Here is an 18,920-nt window from a genome sequence, read left to right on the forward strand (position 1 = left end):
CCATGGCCCTTGGTCCCCTCTCTGCCGGCAGCCCTGTTCCCATCACCCCTGCTCCCATGCCCTGACAGTGCTGGCCTTGCTTGCACCTGTTGACAGTAGGACCTGCACCAGCAGTGGGTAAGAGCAGGGCTAGTGCCATCAGTGGTTGCCAGCCGCGGCTGCTGCCCCAATCGCCCCTCAGGAGAAGCCCTCAGGGGCAAACAGGGCCGGCAGCTGCCACTTGCACCCGCTGATGGCACCAAGCGATCAGGACTGGTGCCAGGTCCTGGCAGTGGGTTCGAGCAGCAGCTCTGGTGCTGGCTGTGGGTGCAAGCAGGGCCAATGCCGGCATCTGGTGTGAACACCAGGCAGTACCGTGGCGTGTGGGAGCAAAGAATTTTCAGTAACCACCAGTAGCTTGCCTCATGACAGCGACCTGCACCCCACCTTGGTCTGGTGCCCCTGCTCACCTGCTCCAATGCTGCTGACGCCTGCCATGTTTCGTGCATGCCCCCTGTTGGTCAGCACACATCATAGCAACCGGTTGTTCAGTTGTTCTGCTGTTCAGTCTATTTGAATATTAGGGAGATTATATATATATATATATTGTATATTATGGTGTATGTGGTCAAAAAAGGTTTGAGGACTTCTGATCTGGAGTGGTGGGGGACTCATAAACAGGACAATGTGCTTTCCCCAAGGTCCGAAGGGAGTGTGTGTATTGAGTGGTTTCTGGAGGAGAGGGTAGTAAAGCTGAGATGTGAAGGATAAATAAGCATGGGCTTGCCTGAGCAGAGATCCCAAAAATGACATTGTGGAATGATTTAAAACATTGTGCAACCGGTTATAAGCAGCATCCAGATAAAGAAATAGCATTAGTAGTCCCAAAGTCCTCTTCATGCCCCCTCCTAGTCATTACCTCCCCTGGCATATTATAGTTTCCAAAAACGACTGTCATTCATTCCACATGCTCTTCTTCATGGCACTCTCACATCAAAAGATGGAGTCTGTCCCTGGCTGGTGTGGCTCAGTGATTAGAGTGTTGGCTCACACAACCAAGAGTCTGGTTCGACTCCCAAAGGCATGTACTGGGGTTGAGGGTTTGTTTCCCACCCCAGGTCGGGGTCTGTGTGAAGGCAACCAAGATGTGTTTCTCGCACATCCTTGTTTTTCTCTCCTTTCTCCCTCCCTTTCACCCCTCTTTTCTACTCTAAAAATCAATGAAAAAAATATCCTGGGGTGAGGATTAAAAGAACAAAAAGATGGGAGTCTGTGACCACTCCTCTTGATCCCAGGCAGTATGGCAAAAGTGACATCCGAAGCTGAGTCACAAAAGACAATATGGCTTCTGCCTGTTTTTTCTGGAAATGCTCACCATTGGAGCTCAGCTGCTGTGCTGCAAGGAAGCCCTGACCATGTGGATAGTTAACGGATGAGCATTTTGGCCAATAGCCATAATCAACTGCCAGGTGTGACTGAGGAAGCCTTCAAGATGACCCCAGCTCCAGCCACCATCTGATCTAACTGCATGAGAAAGTCCAAGAGGAAATCATCTGTCTGAGCTCACCCAAATTCCAGAAACTTGAGTGATAATAGTGTTTAATTATCATTGTTTTATTCATTTATTTAATACATTTTTATTGATTTCAGAGAGAAAGGGAGAGGGAGAGATAGAGACATCAATGATGAGAAAGAATCATTGTTCGGCTGCCTCCTGCACACCCCGTACTGGGGATTGAACCTGCAACCCGGGCATGTGCCCTTGGCTGGAATCAAAATGGGACCCTTCAGTCACCAGGCCAACACTCTATTCACTAAGCCAAACATTGTTATATGTGCCCTCTCACAATCTGGGGGGATGTCCGAGAGCCAGTTTTGGCCCAATGCCGCAGCCCAGGCTGAGGAATCCCACTGGTGCATGAATTTGTGCACTGGGCCTCTAGAAATTTTATAAGTGTACATCTTCAGTATATGTAGATGTGTTTGTAATTGATGAGTTGCATTAATATGGATGATATATGTCAGTAAATTTAGAGAGGTTTCCTATGCTGCAGTAGATACTGGTGTACCCCATACTCCAGGGGTTAACCACTATGCTAACTGCTAGCACATTGATTATTTTTGCCTGATTCTTTGCTGTATGTAAAGGAGATAATAAAATACATCAACCTGCAGGTTTTTTCTTTTACCTGATTGCTATGCTTAGGCCCATCTTAGGCGATTTTAATGAGTGAGTATACATTTTGGTTTCTGGGGCTCTGTCCTTTGAGGGTGGTGCAGTGAACATGGATTATATTGGCCTTTCCAACATCTATTCCATTTATTGGTTACAGCATCCCAACTCTCCATGCCCCCTGCCGCGCGCACCCCCCCACACACACACACACATAGACACACTTTTGGTCTGTGTGTTGCTCTGAATCCACCTGCTGACTCTCTAGGGATTAGCTCAGAACCCAGGCCTGACTAATGCGAATCTTCCATCTCACTGACCACAATGATTGTTCAGAAATGATACTGTGATCCAAGGTGTCTGGCCAATAAGAGCCCGGGTGGACTTATGCTGAGATAGTAAGGAAGGGTAGAATCTAATGTCAAACCTGCTAAGGTGCTACAGTGAGGGGCAAGCTTGCCTGACAACAAAGACAATACAGAAAGGAAGGCGGAGTTGAGAGATGAAGAGACTAAAAGAATTCCTTCTACCTCCTCAACCCTGGGCCCAGCTGTGCCTGAAGAGAAATTTACCTGTTTCAACAGGTGAGTTTACAAATATATATTTCCCTTAAGTTAGTTTCCATTGGGTTTCCTGTCATTTGCAGCTAGAAGGTATCTATACACATGGACTTTCAAAAAAACACACACAAACAAAACAGAAAAACCCAGACCCATCAACATTCCCATTTGCTGGACTAATTCCTCATGTGGAAAAGACAGTGTAACACAGTACAGTGGTTCTCATATGTGGGATCTGGACCGGGAACATCAGCATCACCTGGGGCCTTGTGAGAAATGCAAATTCTTGGACCCAGTTTCAGTGAGTCACAAATTCAGAATAGGTTCCAGCAGGTGTGTTTTAAGAAGCATTTATGGGCTACGTGCTAAAGTCAGAGCATCACTGCAGCAGATTGAGGTTCACCTTTCATCTCTACCTCTGTCTGGCTCTCTGATTTTAGATAAGTTGCTTAAATTATCCAGCCTAACATTTCCCATCTGTAAAATGATGTACTTTCTATGATATTTGGACCAATGACTTTAGCAAGGTGAATAACTCAAATTATGTGTGGCACATAGTCCATGTTCATTAAAGTTAGATTCAGGGTTCCCAACCTTTGTTGAATATTAGATTAACCTTAGAATCACCTCTGAGACTCCCCTTCCTCCCTCTTCCCCCCCAATTTCTGCTTCTCATGAAGGAAAGCTGGGAATCTGATTTTCTAACAAGTTCCACGGTCAAGCTGATGCTGCTAGTCTAGGGGACCCAACTTTGAGAACCACTGAGTTGGATATTACTATTGCTCTCCTGCTCCCCTTTGGTGGCTCTGCAGTCACCTCAGGTGCTCTGGAATCACTTTTTCCGCTGACTCAGGCCTCTGCCTCCCCTCTGGCATCATCTTTGATAGATGAATTCTCTATGCTGGTAACTGGAGCTCTGAGCTCAGCCTTCCTCAGAGAGTAGCCCCAGCTTCCACCTGTTCAGGGTACCTGATTGATGGTTCCTTCAACCACACTCTTCAGAACTGCCTCCAGCTTTCTTATATAAGCAGACACTTCCCTCCTTACTTCTGGGAGGCTGCAGTTGCCTCATTTCTGATACTAGCTGTCCACTCCAACCCACATCACTTCACTCACAGGCGTTTCTGTAATTTGCTAATAAAATTGTCTTTAAATGCAGGGCAAATAAGCCTCCAGCATACTCCTCTGGAGGCTGGCCTGCTAGCTCAAGCCACAAGGTCAATGTGGCTGGAGCTGACATGAGACAGAGAATGGCAGGAGATGAGGTCAGAGAGATGGTCAGAAGATTGTACAAGACTTTCTATGTCATGAGCAGAGATTCTGACAGTGGGAAAATTTTAAATCACACATGTAGCCACCACATCAGTAAGAAATGGATTTGCCAGTCAAACCATTCCTACATTTGTGGGTCCTGGACCATGCCCTTCTCTTCCCATTTCTATCTACATATTGAACCCTTTAGGAGTCATCATGCATATATGTGGACACCCTAATCTGCATGTTGGAGCTTGATTCATCTCCCAATATCATTTCTTGTCCACTCCTTGGGCCTACAGGTATCCAACCAGCATGACTTACTTTGGTTATAGGGTGCAAGATTGGGGAGAGACTCACACAGGTAACTGGAAGCAGGTTCAGGAACACTTTAAATAGGGGATTCTAGAGAGTTGGGTTCTCTGAGCTTGGTCTAGAACAGCATTGTCCAAGAAGATAGCCATTAATCACATGTGGCTATTTAAATTTAAACTAATTAAAATATAAGTTTAAAATGTACTCCCACAGTTACACTAGCCACATTTTAAGTGCTCAGTAGCCACATTTGGCTACTGTCTATCATATTGGACAGTGCAGAAATAGTACATACCTATCTAGAACTTTCAAATGTTCTATTGGACAGTGCCAGTTATGAAGGAGATGTGGTATGGGTTCAGTAAGACTGGAAAGTATCACCCCTACACTGGGCAAAAGAAGGCAACAAACAAAGCTTTCAAAGCAGTCACTATAAATATGTTCAAACAACTAAAAGTAATAACGATTTATAATAAAAGAAAGGTATAATAATGACTTGTCAAATTGCAGATATTAATAAAAAGTTAGGCATTATAAAATAGAAGCAAATGAAATCTGGTGCTGGAATGCACCATCACTGAAATGAAAAATTCACTAGAGACTCAATAGTAGATTTGAACTGAAAGAAGAAAGAATTAGCACATTTGTCAAAAGATATTATACAATCTAAAGAATGGAAAGGAAATTAATAGACACAAATGAACAGAGCCCCAGAGAAATGTAGGACACTGTTAAGAAAAACAAACATACATGTGATGGGAATGCCAAAAGGAGAGGAACAAGAAGCCAAAAAAAAATTTTTTTTAATTTTTTAAATTAAATTATTATCTTTGTACATATATCATTGCCCACTCCCCCCCCATACATTCCCTCCCCCAAAAAAAATTATTTTAAGAAACAATGGTATTGCCTGGCCAGAGTGGCTCAGTTGCTTGAGTGTTGTCCTGTGCATCGAAAGGTTGCTGGTTCAGTTCCTGGTCAGGGCACATATCTGGGTTGTGGGTTCAATCTCTGGTTGGGGCATGTATGGAAGGTAATCCATTGATGTTTCTCACATCAATGTATCTTTTTCTTCTCTCTAAGCATGTCCTCTGGTGAGGATTAAATAAATAAATGTATACAAACATACATATACATTTTGTTGGGCCTATAACATACAGAATTGTAGTATAATTACCACTAATAGCACAAAGAAAGTATGTTGTAGCAAAGCCGTATCTAGGTACAGAGATGACTCCAGAGGATAACTTGAAATAAACTAGAACAAATAAAGAGAACCAGAAGTGATAAGGTTAATATAACAAAAGCTATAAGTACATATTCTCTTATTTTTTCTGTCAGCCACTTTAAAAGACATAAAATATTTAAAGTAATAATTATAACAATGAATTCATAGTGATATTTATTGATTTAATGTGTATAACAATGATACAACAAAATGGATAAGGTAGTCTATCTGTATAGGAGCAATTTTTCTGTAGTCCCTGGAATTAAGTTAGTATAAATCTTAAGGTCATTCTGATTAGTTAAGATGTATCAATATATTATCAGCCCTAAGGAAATAACAAAAAATTAATGAAATAAAGTTAATAAGGAAATTTAAATGCTACTTTGGAAAATGCAGTAAAGGAAAAATAGAGGTACAAAAAAAGCATGAGACACATAGAAAATAAGTGAAATGATGTAAATCTAAATATATCAATACTAACTTTAAAAGTGAATGGATTAAACAGTCTGATCAAAAGGCAAAGATTGTCAGAAAACAAAATCCCTCAAAATTCAATAATATGCTCTCTACAGGAGACATATTTACTCATTTTTATCTATAGGAGATATGGGTAGATTGAAAGTGATAAAGTGAAAAGGGTATATTATGCAAATGGCAACCACAAGAAAGCTCTAATAGCTATACTCATATCAGACAAAATAGATTTTATTTTATTTTATGTATTTTATTTATTTTTTACAGAGAGGAAGAGAGAGAGATAGAGAGTTAGAAACATCGATGAGAGAGAAACATCGATCAGCTGCCTCCTGCACACCGCCACGGGGGATATGCCTGCAACCAAGGCACATGCTCTTGACTGGAATCGAACCCGGGACCTTCAGTCCGCAGCCGACGCTCTATCCACTGAGCCAAACTGGTTTCGGCAGGCAAAATAGATTTTAAAGCAAAAAGTGTTACTAAAAGTAACGAGAGACATTTTATAATAGGATCAATTTATCAAAAAGATATAGCAATTACACTCACACATGCACATAACAAAAGAGCCCCAAAGTACATGAACCAACTACTGACAGAATTGAAGGGAAAAAGAAACAATCTACTTATATAAAAGGCTAAGTGACTGACAGTCCAACAACTGACCATTACATATGACATGCACTGGCAAGTAGAAATAAACTCATGACTTGTGCATGCACGATATATATGTATATAAAGCTCTCTCTGGCACCAATTGCACACGTGTGTTTCGATCTGTCATTGTCAGTCGTGAATTTGGTTGTTTTTGTTGACATTCAATGTGAACCACATCGCAATTTATTCATCAACTGTCCCACTGATTGACCAGCCAGTACATGTGATGCACACTGGCAATCCTATATAATAAAAGTCTAATATGCTAAGTGTCCAGTCATCCAGTTGTCCATTCAATCAATCAAAGTGTAATATGCTAATAATATGCTAAGGCCACTCAACTGTTTGCTGTTTTGTGCACTGACCACCAGGAGGGCAGGCGCTCTGACCAGTAGGTCTAAGCTTGCTGCTGGGGTCCGACTGATTGGGTCTGCGTGAGACTGGATGGACACACCCGGGAGCCCTCCCACAGTTCTTCCCTGGCTGCCCAACCTCCCACATCCCTCCCGGGCCTCGATCAACCTGGCCTACGCCCTCTCACAACCTGGGCTGAAGGACTCCCTCCCACCCGCAGTGCATGAAATTTGTGCACCAGGCCACTAGTTTAAAAATAAACCTTGACTCAAGCATGCACAATACATATAAAGCTCTTGCTGGTGCCAATCACATGTGTGTCTTAATTTTATAATACTCTATTATATATATTATTTTGACATGCAATTTTTTGCAGTACTGTAATGTAATTACTGCATGAATCTTTCTTCTAATTTATTTCCTTTCAAAGTGTGCTCCAGGCCACTAATTCAACAATAACATTTTAGAACTTTCAATAATGGATAGAAAAATTAGGCAGCAGGTCAACAAAGAAGTAGAAGACTTGAACAACACTATAAATCAAATAGATCTAAGAGAGATCACTAGAACACCAGACTATACATTCTCAAGTGCATATGGAACATTCTCCAGGTTAAACCATATGCTATGCCATAAAATAAACCTTGATAATTTAAAAGGATAGCAATAATGCAATATATGTTCTCTGATGACAATGGAATGAATTTAAATATCAACAAAGTAATTTAGGGAATTCACAGGTATGTGGAAAGTATGATCTGTTGGTATTCTCTTCAGTACCAATGGATCAAAGAATAAATTAAAGAGAAATTAGAAAATACTTTGAGATAAAATAGAAATGAAGACATACTAAAAATTGAGGGATACAGCAGAAGCAGTGCTTAACAGGTAGTAACTGTTAAGTAACTCTGTGTCTTTCCGTGTGTATCATTGTGGCTCCTGGTGGGCAGAACTGGAGTCTTGGGGAGAGTGGGTTTCCCAGGACTCCTCCCTAGGCACTAAAGAGAGCAGAATGAGTCAGTCCTCAGATGCCTCTTCTCAAGAAACCTGGGGGAGGTGAACTCAGACTGTGGGGCAGGGGATCTCCTGTCTAGGTCAGCACATGGTGACCCCTGCTCCTGCCTCAGGTCTCCTCCCCACGCCAGTCCTTCCTTTGTCCTAACAACAACAACAACAAAATGTGACCTGGCTCTCTGGGGAAGGTGGTTGTGGGACTTGGTTTCAGGGAATGGATCACCTGAAGATGGAAGGAACAAAATCAGCCTCAGTCCAGACAAAGCTAACAGTAGATACCAATGGACAATGTGTAGGTTTCTTTAATTGTTTTCTTCAGTTACTGCCCCCGACCCTGTGTGCAGTACTGGCTGTGTCCTCAGTGACTTGTGCACGTTCCTGAAAGAACATGCACGTCCTTGAAAATTCTGAGGCATATATAGCCCACACACAGGCGTCTCCTTTTCCATTCTCATTGCCCTCTCCTTTAACAAATGTTTTTCATCGACGTGACTATTTATATTGTTATAGTTTTGTCTTGTCTCTACAATTTCAAATGGAAAATGAACAGAGGGTGGTACTTCAGAAAGGGCCCTTCCCTTCTGCTAGGTCACCCCTGTTTAGACCCCATACATACCAGTGATCAGGTTAAAGGCTTTACATCTACTAGCTCATGTGTTACTCTGAAGTAGGAATTTCTGATAATCCTCCTTCTACTGAGGAGACAAAGGCAAGGAGAATTCAGGTAATTGATGTACAGTCTCACTGCTACTGTGTTTCCCCGAAAATAAGACATCCTCCGAAAATAAGACCTAGCACATGGAAAGATAAGACATCCCCTGAAAATAAGACCTAGCACAACTTTGGGAGGAAAAATTAACATAAGACACTGTCTTGTTTTCAGGGAAACAGGGTAGTAAGAGGCAAAATTAGAATCCAGGAAGCCTGGTTCTTGAAAGCTTGCTTTCAATGACAATTCTCTCATTTCTTCACGGACACAGAGTCCTGACTGTGATGAGGCGGGGAGAAGGGGGCCCTCAGAGTTTGTCCTTTGATGTTTATCCTGCTTTGCCACTGGGTGTTGTAGGAGGGGAGACCACACCTGGCTTTGTCCCTCTCATCCACTCTCTTCTCCCATGGCAGGTCCCATACACAAAACTTACATCCTTGAACATTGGTTCTTCAGTGACAATCACAGGGACACCTGCCATGTCTTTCATGTGAGTACTCTGTGTCCTATGGTGGGAAAATAAAGAAACTAAGTTATTTAATTTTTTGTTTTATATTTTTTCTTTATTGATTAAGGTATTACATATGTGTCCTTATCTCCCCAGTGCCTCCCCCAAGCCCCCCATTCATGCCCTCACCCGCCCTGGTGTCTGTATTCATTGGTTAGGCTTATATATATGCACACAAATCCTTTGGTTGACCTCTCCCCCTTACCACAACCCTCTTCTACCTTCCCTCTGAGGTTTGACAGTCTGATCGATGTTTCTCTATCTCTGGAACTCTTTGTGTTCATCACTTTATGCTGTTCATTATATTCCATAAATAAGTGAGATCATGTGATATTTATTTTTCTCTACTGGCTTATTTTCATTAGCATAATGTTTTCCAGTTCCATCCATGCTGCTGCAAATGGTAAGAATCCCCCCCCCCCTTTTTTTTAACACAGCGTAATATTCCAATGTGTAGATGTACCACAGTTTTTTTTATTTTTATTTATTTATTTTTTAAAATATATTTTATTGATTACAGAGAGGAAGGGAGAGGAGAGCTAGAAACATCGATGAGAAAGAAACATCAACCAGCTGCCCCCTACAAACCCCCTACCAGGGATGCGCCTGCAACCAATGTACATGCCCCTGACCGGAATCGAACCCAGGACCCCTCAGTCGGCAGCCCGACGCTCTAACCACTGAGCCAAACCGGTTTCGACTGTACCACAGTTTTTTAATCCACTCATCTGCTAATGGGCACTAAGGCTGTTTCCAAACTTAGCTATGGTAAATTTGCTGCTATGAACATAGGGGTGCATATATCTTTTCTGGTTGGTGTTTCTAGTTTCTTGGGATATAGGATGACTGGGTCAAATGGGAGTTCCATTTTTAGTTTTTTGAGAAAATACCATTCTGTTCTCCACAGTGGCTGCATCAGTCTGCATTCCCATCAGCAGTGCACAAGGGTTCCTTTTTCTCCACATTCTCCCCAGCACTTGTCGTTTGTTGATTAGTTGATGATAGCCATTCTGGCAGGTGTGAGATGGTACGTCATTGTCATTTTGATTTGCATCTCTTGGATGATTAGTGACTTTGAGCATGTTTTCATATGTCTCTTGGCATTCCTTATATCTTTGTTCAGAAAGTATCTATTTAGGTCCGTTGCCCATTTTTTAATTGGATTGTTTATCTTCACTGTAAATGCTGTATGAGTTCCCTATAAATGTTGGAGATTAAACCCTTATCGGTGATAACATTGGCAAATATGTTCTCCCATGCAGTGGGCTTTTTCATTGTTTTACTGATGGTTTCTTTGTTATACAAAAGCTTTTTATTTTGATGTAGTCCCATTTGTTTATTTTCTCTTTAGATTCCATTTTCCTAGGAGCTGTATCAGTGAAGAAATTGCTTCAGCATATATCTGAGATTTTGGTGCCTGTGGATTCCTCTTAAGATTTTTATGGTTTCCTGACTTATGATTAAGTCTTTTGTTTATTTTGAGTTTATTTTTGTGTACGGTATAAGTTGGTGGTCTAGTTTCTTTTTTTTTCCTCTTTTTTTTTTCTTTTTGCATGTATCTGTCCAATTTTCCCAACACCATTTATTGAAGAGACTGTCTTGACTCCATTGTATGTCCATGCCTCCTTTGTCAAATATTAACTGAGCACAGTGGTTTCGGTTGATTTCTGGTTCTCTGTTCTATTCCATTGATCTACATGTCTCTTCTTGTGCTAGTACCAGGCTGTTTTGAAAGCAGTGGCTTTGTATTGAGATCCCACCTACTTTGTTTTTCTTTCTCAGGATTGCTGCAGCTATTCAGAGTTTTTTTATTATTATTATTCCAGATGAATTTTTGGAGAGTTTGTTCAAGGTCTGTGAAGTATGCCATTGGTATTTTAAGGGGGAGTGCATTGAATCTATAGATTGCTTTGGGTAGTATGGATATTTTAATGACATTGATTCTACCAATCCATGAGCTGGGTATGTTCTTCCATCTGTTTATTTCTTCCTCTGTCTCTTTTCTCACTATCCTGTAGTTTTTTGAATATAGGTCTTTTACCTCCTTAGTTAAGATTATTCCTAGGATCTTATTTATTTATTTTATTATTATTTTTGGTTTGTGAGCAGCATCCCCATTAACTCTCAACCCCGTCCGAGGAGCAGCAACTCACAAGCAGCCTGCCCCTGTCTGAGAAGCAGCAGCCTGGTGAGCAGCCCGACCCCATCCGAGGAGCAGCAGCTGCCCAAGCAGCCTTCTCCTGCCAGCCAAAGGAGCCACCATTGCTGCGAACAGCGCCCACCAGAGGAGACACCGCTAACTAAGGAGCAGCCACCGCCCAAGGAGCCACTGAAACCCAAGGTGCAGCCCCTGCACTACTCAACACATAGATCTTTCAGTGAGAGCAAAAATGGGTAGACAAAGAAACCCCCAAAGGAAAGAAAAGGAAGAATCACCAGAAAAGCAGCTAAGTGAAATGGAGGCATGCAATACATCAGAAAAAAAATTCAGACTAAGGGTCATACAGTTTATAAACCAGATGGATAAAAAATCAATTAATTTATATAAGAATCAAGAAGAAGAAAAAGTTACATAGTTGCAATAAAAAACACTTTGGAAAGTTTCAACAGTAGACTAGGAGAAACGGAGGACCAAATTAGCTAATTAGAAGACAAGGAAGCAAAATACACCAAAACTGAATTGCAATTGAAGAAAAAAATTAAAAGAGGTTATTGAAGCTTTGGAGGTCAATTAATGCATGAGTGATACTGAAATGTGTAATTAGCATAATGGTAGCACAATGCAGTTGCAGTTCCTGAAGACCCATCTGGTGCCAGGATTAAGCCTACAGATGCATGTCTGTGGGTAAGTGTTGAAGTCTGGGAACTGGGGTCACTCAAGCATTGGAACTGAGGTTTGTCATCAAGGGACCCAGCAGTATTTCCAGGGCATGAAAAGTAGCCTCAGGACAGTGACTGCTGCTCAGTGTGACACCTGGGATAAGAGATGAGGCAGGACAAGCTGAAGCAGCCCACAGGGACACGTACTGCAGTGTCACCCAGGAAGGCCTTCCTTCCCCCAGCAGGAGTTGGGAAGGGTGTGTGTGTGTGTTGATGTGTCAAATGTGGCCCACCATGAGGAAGGGTCCTGCTCCACATGCTTTGTGCTTTGCCTTCAGCATGAGCCCAGAACTGCAGGTGGATTTCCACACTGGAACTCAAGAGGACTCAGACATCGCCTTCTCTTTCCGAGTGTACTTTGGCAACTGTGTGGTGATGAACAGCCGTCAGTTTGGGGACTGGAAATCAGAGGAGAAATACGAGGGTATGCCTTTTGTGGATGGCCAACCATTTGAGCTGTGCATCTCGGTGCTTCAAAATGAGTACCAGGTGAGTGTACCCAGGAGCATCCACTACATGGGCTGTACGGGCTGTCAGAGGAGCACACAGCTCTCCCTGGCCTGGCCCTCAGAGTCACTTGTGGTTCATCTCCTGCCCCTCTCATCACAGAGCACCCTCTGCTTGTACTGCCATGCTCAGGGCAAAATCAGCACACATGCCTTCTTCTCCACTGTGGAAAATTTCCTCCCATTTTCACTTGCAGCCTTGTTTTTTACCTGTGCTATCATTCAGTTTTCATGTAGGAGATTGTTAAAATATGCCTATAAATAATTATAATTAGTTTATAATTGAGTGTTTTCTACATTCTCAAACCCAGTTCCTCCCTCCAGAGCAACAGTTACTAGTCCCTTTAAGCTCCTTCCAGAGATATTATATGCTTGTACAAGTCTATCATCTATCTATCATCTATCTATCATCATGTATCTTTATCTGTTTTTATTTCATTTTATTTATTTTTAAAATATATATATTTTATTGATTTTTTACAGAGAGCAAGGGAGTGGAATAGAGATTTGGAAACATCAATGACAGAAAAACATTGATCAGCTGCCTTCTGCACACCCCCTATTGGGAATGTGCCTGCAACCAAGGTAATTGCCCCCAACCGGAATCAAACCTGGGACCCCTCAGACCTCAGGCTGACACTCTATCCACTAAGCCAAACCAGTTTCGGCTGTTTTTATTTCATTTTAAATAAATGATGGTTATAAGTATTTCTAGAAATCACACATTGAAGACTGGAGTTTATTTGTTGTTTAAAAAAAAAAAAAAAATGTATGTTACTTGCCCTAGCTGGTTTGACACAATAGATAGAGCATTGGCCTGCAAACAAAGAGTCCTGGGTTCTATTCAGGTCCTAGGGCACATATCTGGTCAGGGCGTGTGGAGGAGGCAACCAATTGATAGGGTTTCTCTCACATAAATATTTCTCTCTGTCTTTCCCTCTCTCTTCCACTCTCTTTAAAAGTCAATTGAAAAATATCCTCATGTGAGGATTTTTTAAAAATGATAATAAAAATTAGAGAAATCATTCTGACTGTGATGTCCTCACATTAATGTTCATCTAATATTCTAATAGAAGCATTCTTAGAACTATTTAACTTGACCCTTATTTATGCACATTTAGGTGGTTTCCATATTTTGCTCTCATGAATGAAGCTGCATTCTATATAACATTTTCCTCATTATCAACCTCCCACTGCTTATATGAAAGAACAAATTCGGAAATATGGAATAGCTGGTCGAAAAAGTGTGTGTAATTTAAATTTGAAAAACTAAGATCTTAAAAAGTTGACTTTTTTTTTTTTTCCGTAGCCATGATAATAAAGTGTATATTTAAAAATTCTGATCTTTCTAAATGGAAAAGCAAAAAATTAACATCTTATTATGATTGAATTCAGGTATCTTTTCATATACTTATAAGCTGATTTAAATTATCCTCATTTAAAATCATGTGTACAATTCTACCTCTTTAAAGAACACTCAAGCCCTAGCCGTTTTGGCTCAGTGTCAACCCTCAGACTACAGGGTCCTGGGTTTAGTTCCAGTCTAGGGCACATACCTAGGATGCAGGTATGATCTCTGGCCCTGATATATCTCCCTCAAATCAATGTTTCTCTCCCTCTCCACTTCCATTCTGTCTAAAAAGAAATGGAAAATTATCCTCATGTGAGGATTTAAAAAAAAGGAAAGAAAGGATACAGACACTCAGGATTCATGAGACACAGTTCCTGGCCATGACAATCTTCTAAACTAGAGGGAAGGCCTGGCCAACATAGACAATGCAACAGAAAGTGGTAGCTCTTCAGTGGAGGAATAAGAGAATCATAGAAAATAGAGTGAACAACTGTCTGAAATAGTCGCAAAATATAGGTTATAAAGCGAAGCACATCTATTAGCTTTTGAAGTGTTATGGAGAGTTTCTGGGTGGATGGTGTGTCTATAGGGAGAATTAGAAAGAAAGTTGGTAAGTTTTCTTGGTGACAATATCCTTGTTGTAGATAATATCCTTGACAATGTAGTACATATGACATCTCAGACACTCTGAAGCAAAATCTTCCCCCAATTTCAGACAACTAAACCAAGATATTAGTAATCTGTCCCAAGCCACAAAGCTAAAATTGGTTGTTGGGGAAGAAACTTTGTACTTAGAGGACAATCAGGTGAGATTTTTTAAAAATTTAATCTTTATTGTTCAGATTATTACAATTGTTTCTACTTTTCCCCCCATAGCTCCCCTCCACCTGGTTCCCACCCCACCCTCTACCTTTACCTCCCCACCACTGTCCTCATCCATAGGTGTATGATTTTTATCCAGTCTCTTCCCGCACCCACCACACCCCTTTCCGCCTGAGAATTATCAGTCCACTCCCTTTCTATGCCTCGATTCTATTATATTCACTAGTTTATTCTGTTCCTCAGATTTTTAATTCACTTGATTTTAGATTCACTTGTTGGTAGATATGTATTTGTTGTCATAATTTTTATCCTTACCTTTTTCTTCTTTCTCTTCTTAAAGAATACCTTTAAGCATTTCATATAATACTGATTTGGTGTTGATGAACTCCTTTAACTTTTTCGTATCTGTAAAGCTCTTTAGCTGACCTTCCATTCTGAATGATAACCTTCTCTGGTAGAATAATCTTGGCTGTAGGTTCTTGCTGTTCATCACTTTGAATATTTCTTGCCACTCCTGTCTGGCCTGCATAGTTTCTGTTGAGAATTCAGCTGACAATCGTATGGGTGCTCCCTTGTAGGTAATTGACTTTTTCTCTTGCTGCTTTTAATATTCTCTCTTTGTCTTTTGCTCTTGGCATTTTAATTATGATGTGTCTTGGTGTGGTCCTCTTTGGATTCCTTTTGTTTGGGGTCCTATGCACTTCCTGGACTTATAAGTCTATTTCTTTCACCAGGTGGGGGAGTTTTTGATCATTATTTCTTCAAATAGGTTTTCAGTATCTTGCTCTCTCTCTTCTTCTGGCACCCCCACAATTCTGATGTTGGTATGCTTGAAGTTGTCCCAGAGGCTTCTTACACTATCTTCAACTTTCTGGATCCTCTTCTCTTCTTGCTTCTCCGGAGGAGTGTCCTTTGCCTCTTTGTATTCCAAATCTTTGACTTCATTCTTGCATTCTTGTCTGTTGTTGGATCTCTGTATAATACTTTTTATTTCAGTCAGTGTATGTTTAATTTCTAGTTTGGTTTCCTCCATCGCCAGGGAAACCCAAGACTTTGCAGGCTCCATGGCTGGAGCCATCTTGGTTGGTTTGTAGTCACTCCTGATTGGCTTGTGGGTGTGGCTTGTGGGCGTAGTGGAGATGTGGTCAATTTCCATGTTTCTCTTTTATTAGTATATGTATGTGTGTGTGTGTGTGTGTATATGTGTGTGTGTGTATATATGTGTGTGTGTGTGTGTGTGTGTGTGTGTGTATATATATATATATATATATATATATGAGGCCCAGTGCATGAATTCATGCATGGTTGGGGTTTGGCCAGCCTGGCCAGGGGGAGAAGATATGGGTGGTTTGGCTGCTTGCCTGCTGGTCGAACTCCTGGTTGAGGAGACAATTTGCATATTAGCCTTTTATTATATAGGATATACACTGAATGGCCAGATTATTATGCATTCAGAGATCATAATAATCTGGCCACTCAGTGTATATATGCCTCTCAGAGACAGTGAGAGCACTGCTCAGCACTGCTGCTTTGAGTTGTTGAGTCCATATATTTTTCTAAAATTCTTTCCAATTACATCAGGGCTGACTCTTCCTCAAACCCTGCCCACTGTAGTACTGTTGGCAATATAGTCCGAGTTCCTCCTGTATCACTAGTTAGAGGTGTCAGGTCTGAGCCCCCCTGCCTAGGGACTGGACCTCCTATTACACCAGGTCTTTGACAGAGAAACCATGAGAAGCTGTAGGTGTTTAAGAATGAGTCCTTATTGTAGAAGCCAGTGGCCACATAGCCGTCAGACAAAATAGTTCTTTACAGCAAAGTCCATACAGGCAACCAGCCAGATACTGGCTGGTTAACCTGTACCGTACATCTTTCCCACAAAGCAGCATTAGTCTCTGTACCCATAGCTATTATCTGAGCAGCCCCATGCTGCCTCCTAAACTCACTGCCTCACATCATAGTGGTACCTAAGCTCTCTGTCTCAGCAGCTTCTCTTGTCTCCCCTGCCCAGCACACTGGCTGGTCTCCATAGCCTCACATATTAACTACCTCCGAGCTTCTCTCCCAGCACACTGGCTAGTTAACATGGTAGCTATATCTTAGCTCTCTATGAGCTCTTACCTTACATCATAGCGGTATCAGCTCTCAGCTCCATCTGAGCTCTCCTTTCTCCTGCACACATTCTCTGTGCCTACCACCTCTGCTTCTCTGAGCTTTCTCTCTTCTCTCTGATCAGTAACCTGTATATTACTCTAGAGCACATGTGTCAAACACAAGGCCCGCGGGCCAAATCCGTCCCGCCAGGCCTTGCAATGTGGCCCACACCGCGCTGTCATCACTGCACTCCGCTGTGTTTCCATCACAGTGACAGTTTATGACTGTTCAGTAAACCATTCGGCCCGCGATTTAGGCTGGATTTTAGATTTTGGCCCCTTCTCTGATTGAGTTCGAAACCCCTACTCTAGAGACAAAGAAGGTTAGCTGCCAACAGTTGACATCAATCATTTGGGTTACAGAAGGGCATAGTGTACTGTGAGAACCCTGTGACCTTGGTATCTTGGCCTTGGGCACCCTGATTAGCCTTATGCTTAGAGCGGCCTTAGCCATTCTGGTATATTGACAACAAGGCCTCTGTGTGCTCATTGACCTTGATTATCCAGGAACCTGGTGTGGTTCCCACAATACCTTGCCACAGAAGATTTAGGGTGTAAAAATCCCTGGGTGACCCCGAAAGTACCCCAAGCTAGATTCCCATTCCATATTCTCACAGTTAATAATCTTCTTCCAGAAAAGAAGATAGGGCATCCAGAAAAAAAGAGCATTCAGCAAAACAGAGCCCCTTTTCTTAATACTTTCTGATCTTGAGTGCAGTGTCCTATTCTATGTATGTTTAGCACAATCCCACATTCCCTTTGCTCTCTGAACCCTAAGGCACTAGGAGGTAGAGGACATCCCCTGTTCAGCTAACTGTGAAGAGATGTGAGGCTAGCTTTTGCACACCAAAGCAACTTAACTCCTGAGGAGCATGTAGGATTCCCCTTTGAACCCATCCTCCTTTATTAACCTGATAACCTGCTCTTTCTCCAGATTTGGATCAAGAACCAGCATGGAGGAAACAGCTGCTATAAAGTCAGCCTAGTGTGGCACTAGAAGCACCAAACCAAACCATTTCAGCAAAGAAGGAGGTGACTCCTTTATCTGTACCCTCTACAAACATTCATCCCCCAAGTCCCAGCATTGTGAATGCTTATGGCCCTGAACTCCATAAGACTTCTAATATCGAGAAATCTGGAGGGACTGGTGCAGAATGCATCATGGGATTCTCAGCCTCATGACCTCCAACAGATATGTCTGGGTGTCTCTGATTCTTCTTGGGCATCCAATCCCTCTGACATAGGTAAATTTATACGCCTATATTCCTTACCTGGAGAGGATCACCCCAGCAGCCTAGATGAGTACCTCTTCCCCAGGTGCCCTAATTGAGGGAATATGGCTGGGATTGATCTTTAGTGTGGTTCAAAATACATCCACAGCTCTTGAAAAAGGTTTGTGATTCAAATCTTATCAAACCGAGAAACATTTCCAAATATTTTAATGGGTCAACTCCAATTTAAACAGACCAGTTACTTATCTTTATCTATAATAAGAAATACCTCTACATTTTTTTTAAATCCTCATCTGAGGATATTTTTGCATTGTTTTTTTAGAGAGACTGGAAGAGAGAGGGAAAGACAGAGAAATATCAATGTGAAAAAACACACATTGATTGGTTGCCTCCTGCACGAGATCCAACCAGGGCCCGGCTAGGAGGAGCCTGCAACCAAGGTACTTGCCCTTGATTGGAATCGAAGCAGGGACCCTTTGGTCTGCAGGCTGATGCTCTATCCACTGAGCCAAACCAGCTAGGGTGAGAACTTGAATCTTTTAAAAATGATTCTCCAATTATGTTAAGCAAAATAAGCCAGTCAGAAAAAGATAAGTATCACATGATCTCACTCCTATGTGGAATTCAATGAACAACGTAAACTGATGAACAAAAATAGACCCAGAGACATAGCAGCATGGAACAGACTGTCAAACCTCAGAGGTAGGGGAAGAGGGAGAAGGGATCAACCAATGAGCTCATACTTGTATTG

General features: G+C 41.8%; 1 protein-coding gene across 1 annotated transcript; it reads left to right on the forward strand.

Moving 5' to 3' along the window:
• The first annotated feature begins 14,172 nt into the window (after positions 1-14,172).
• Positions 14,173-18,686, forward strand: LEUTX (leucine twenty homeobox). The gene is given in 3 exon segments (XM_045570836.1): positions 14,173-14,178; positions 17,919-18,091; positions 18,093-18,686. Coding segments are annotated over 3 exon segments (354 nt in total). The 3' UTR covers positions 18,268-18,686.
• The last annotated feature ends 234 nt before the right edge of the window (positions 18,687-18,920 follow it).

This window comes from Pipistrellus kuhlii, unplaced genomic scaffold (genome assembly GCF_014108245.1).
Source record: "Pipistrellus kuhlii isolate mPipKuh1 unplaced genomic scaffold, mPipKuh1.p scaffold_m20_p_38, whole genome shotgun sequence".
NCBI classification, from domain to species: Eukaryota; Metazoa; Chordata; class Mammalia; order Chiroptera; family Vespertilionidae; genus Pipistrellus; species Pipistrellus kuhlii.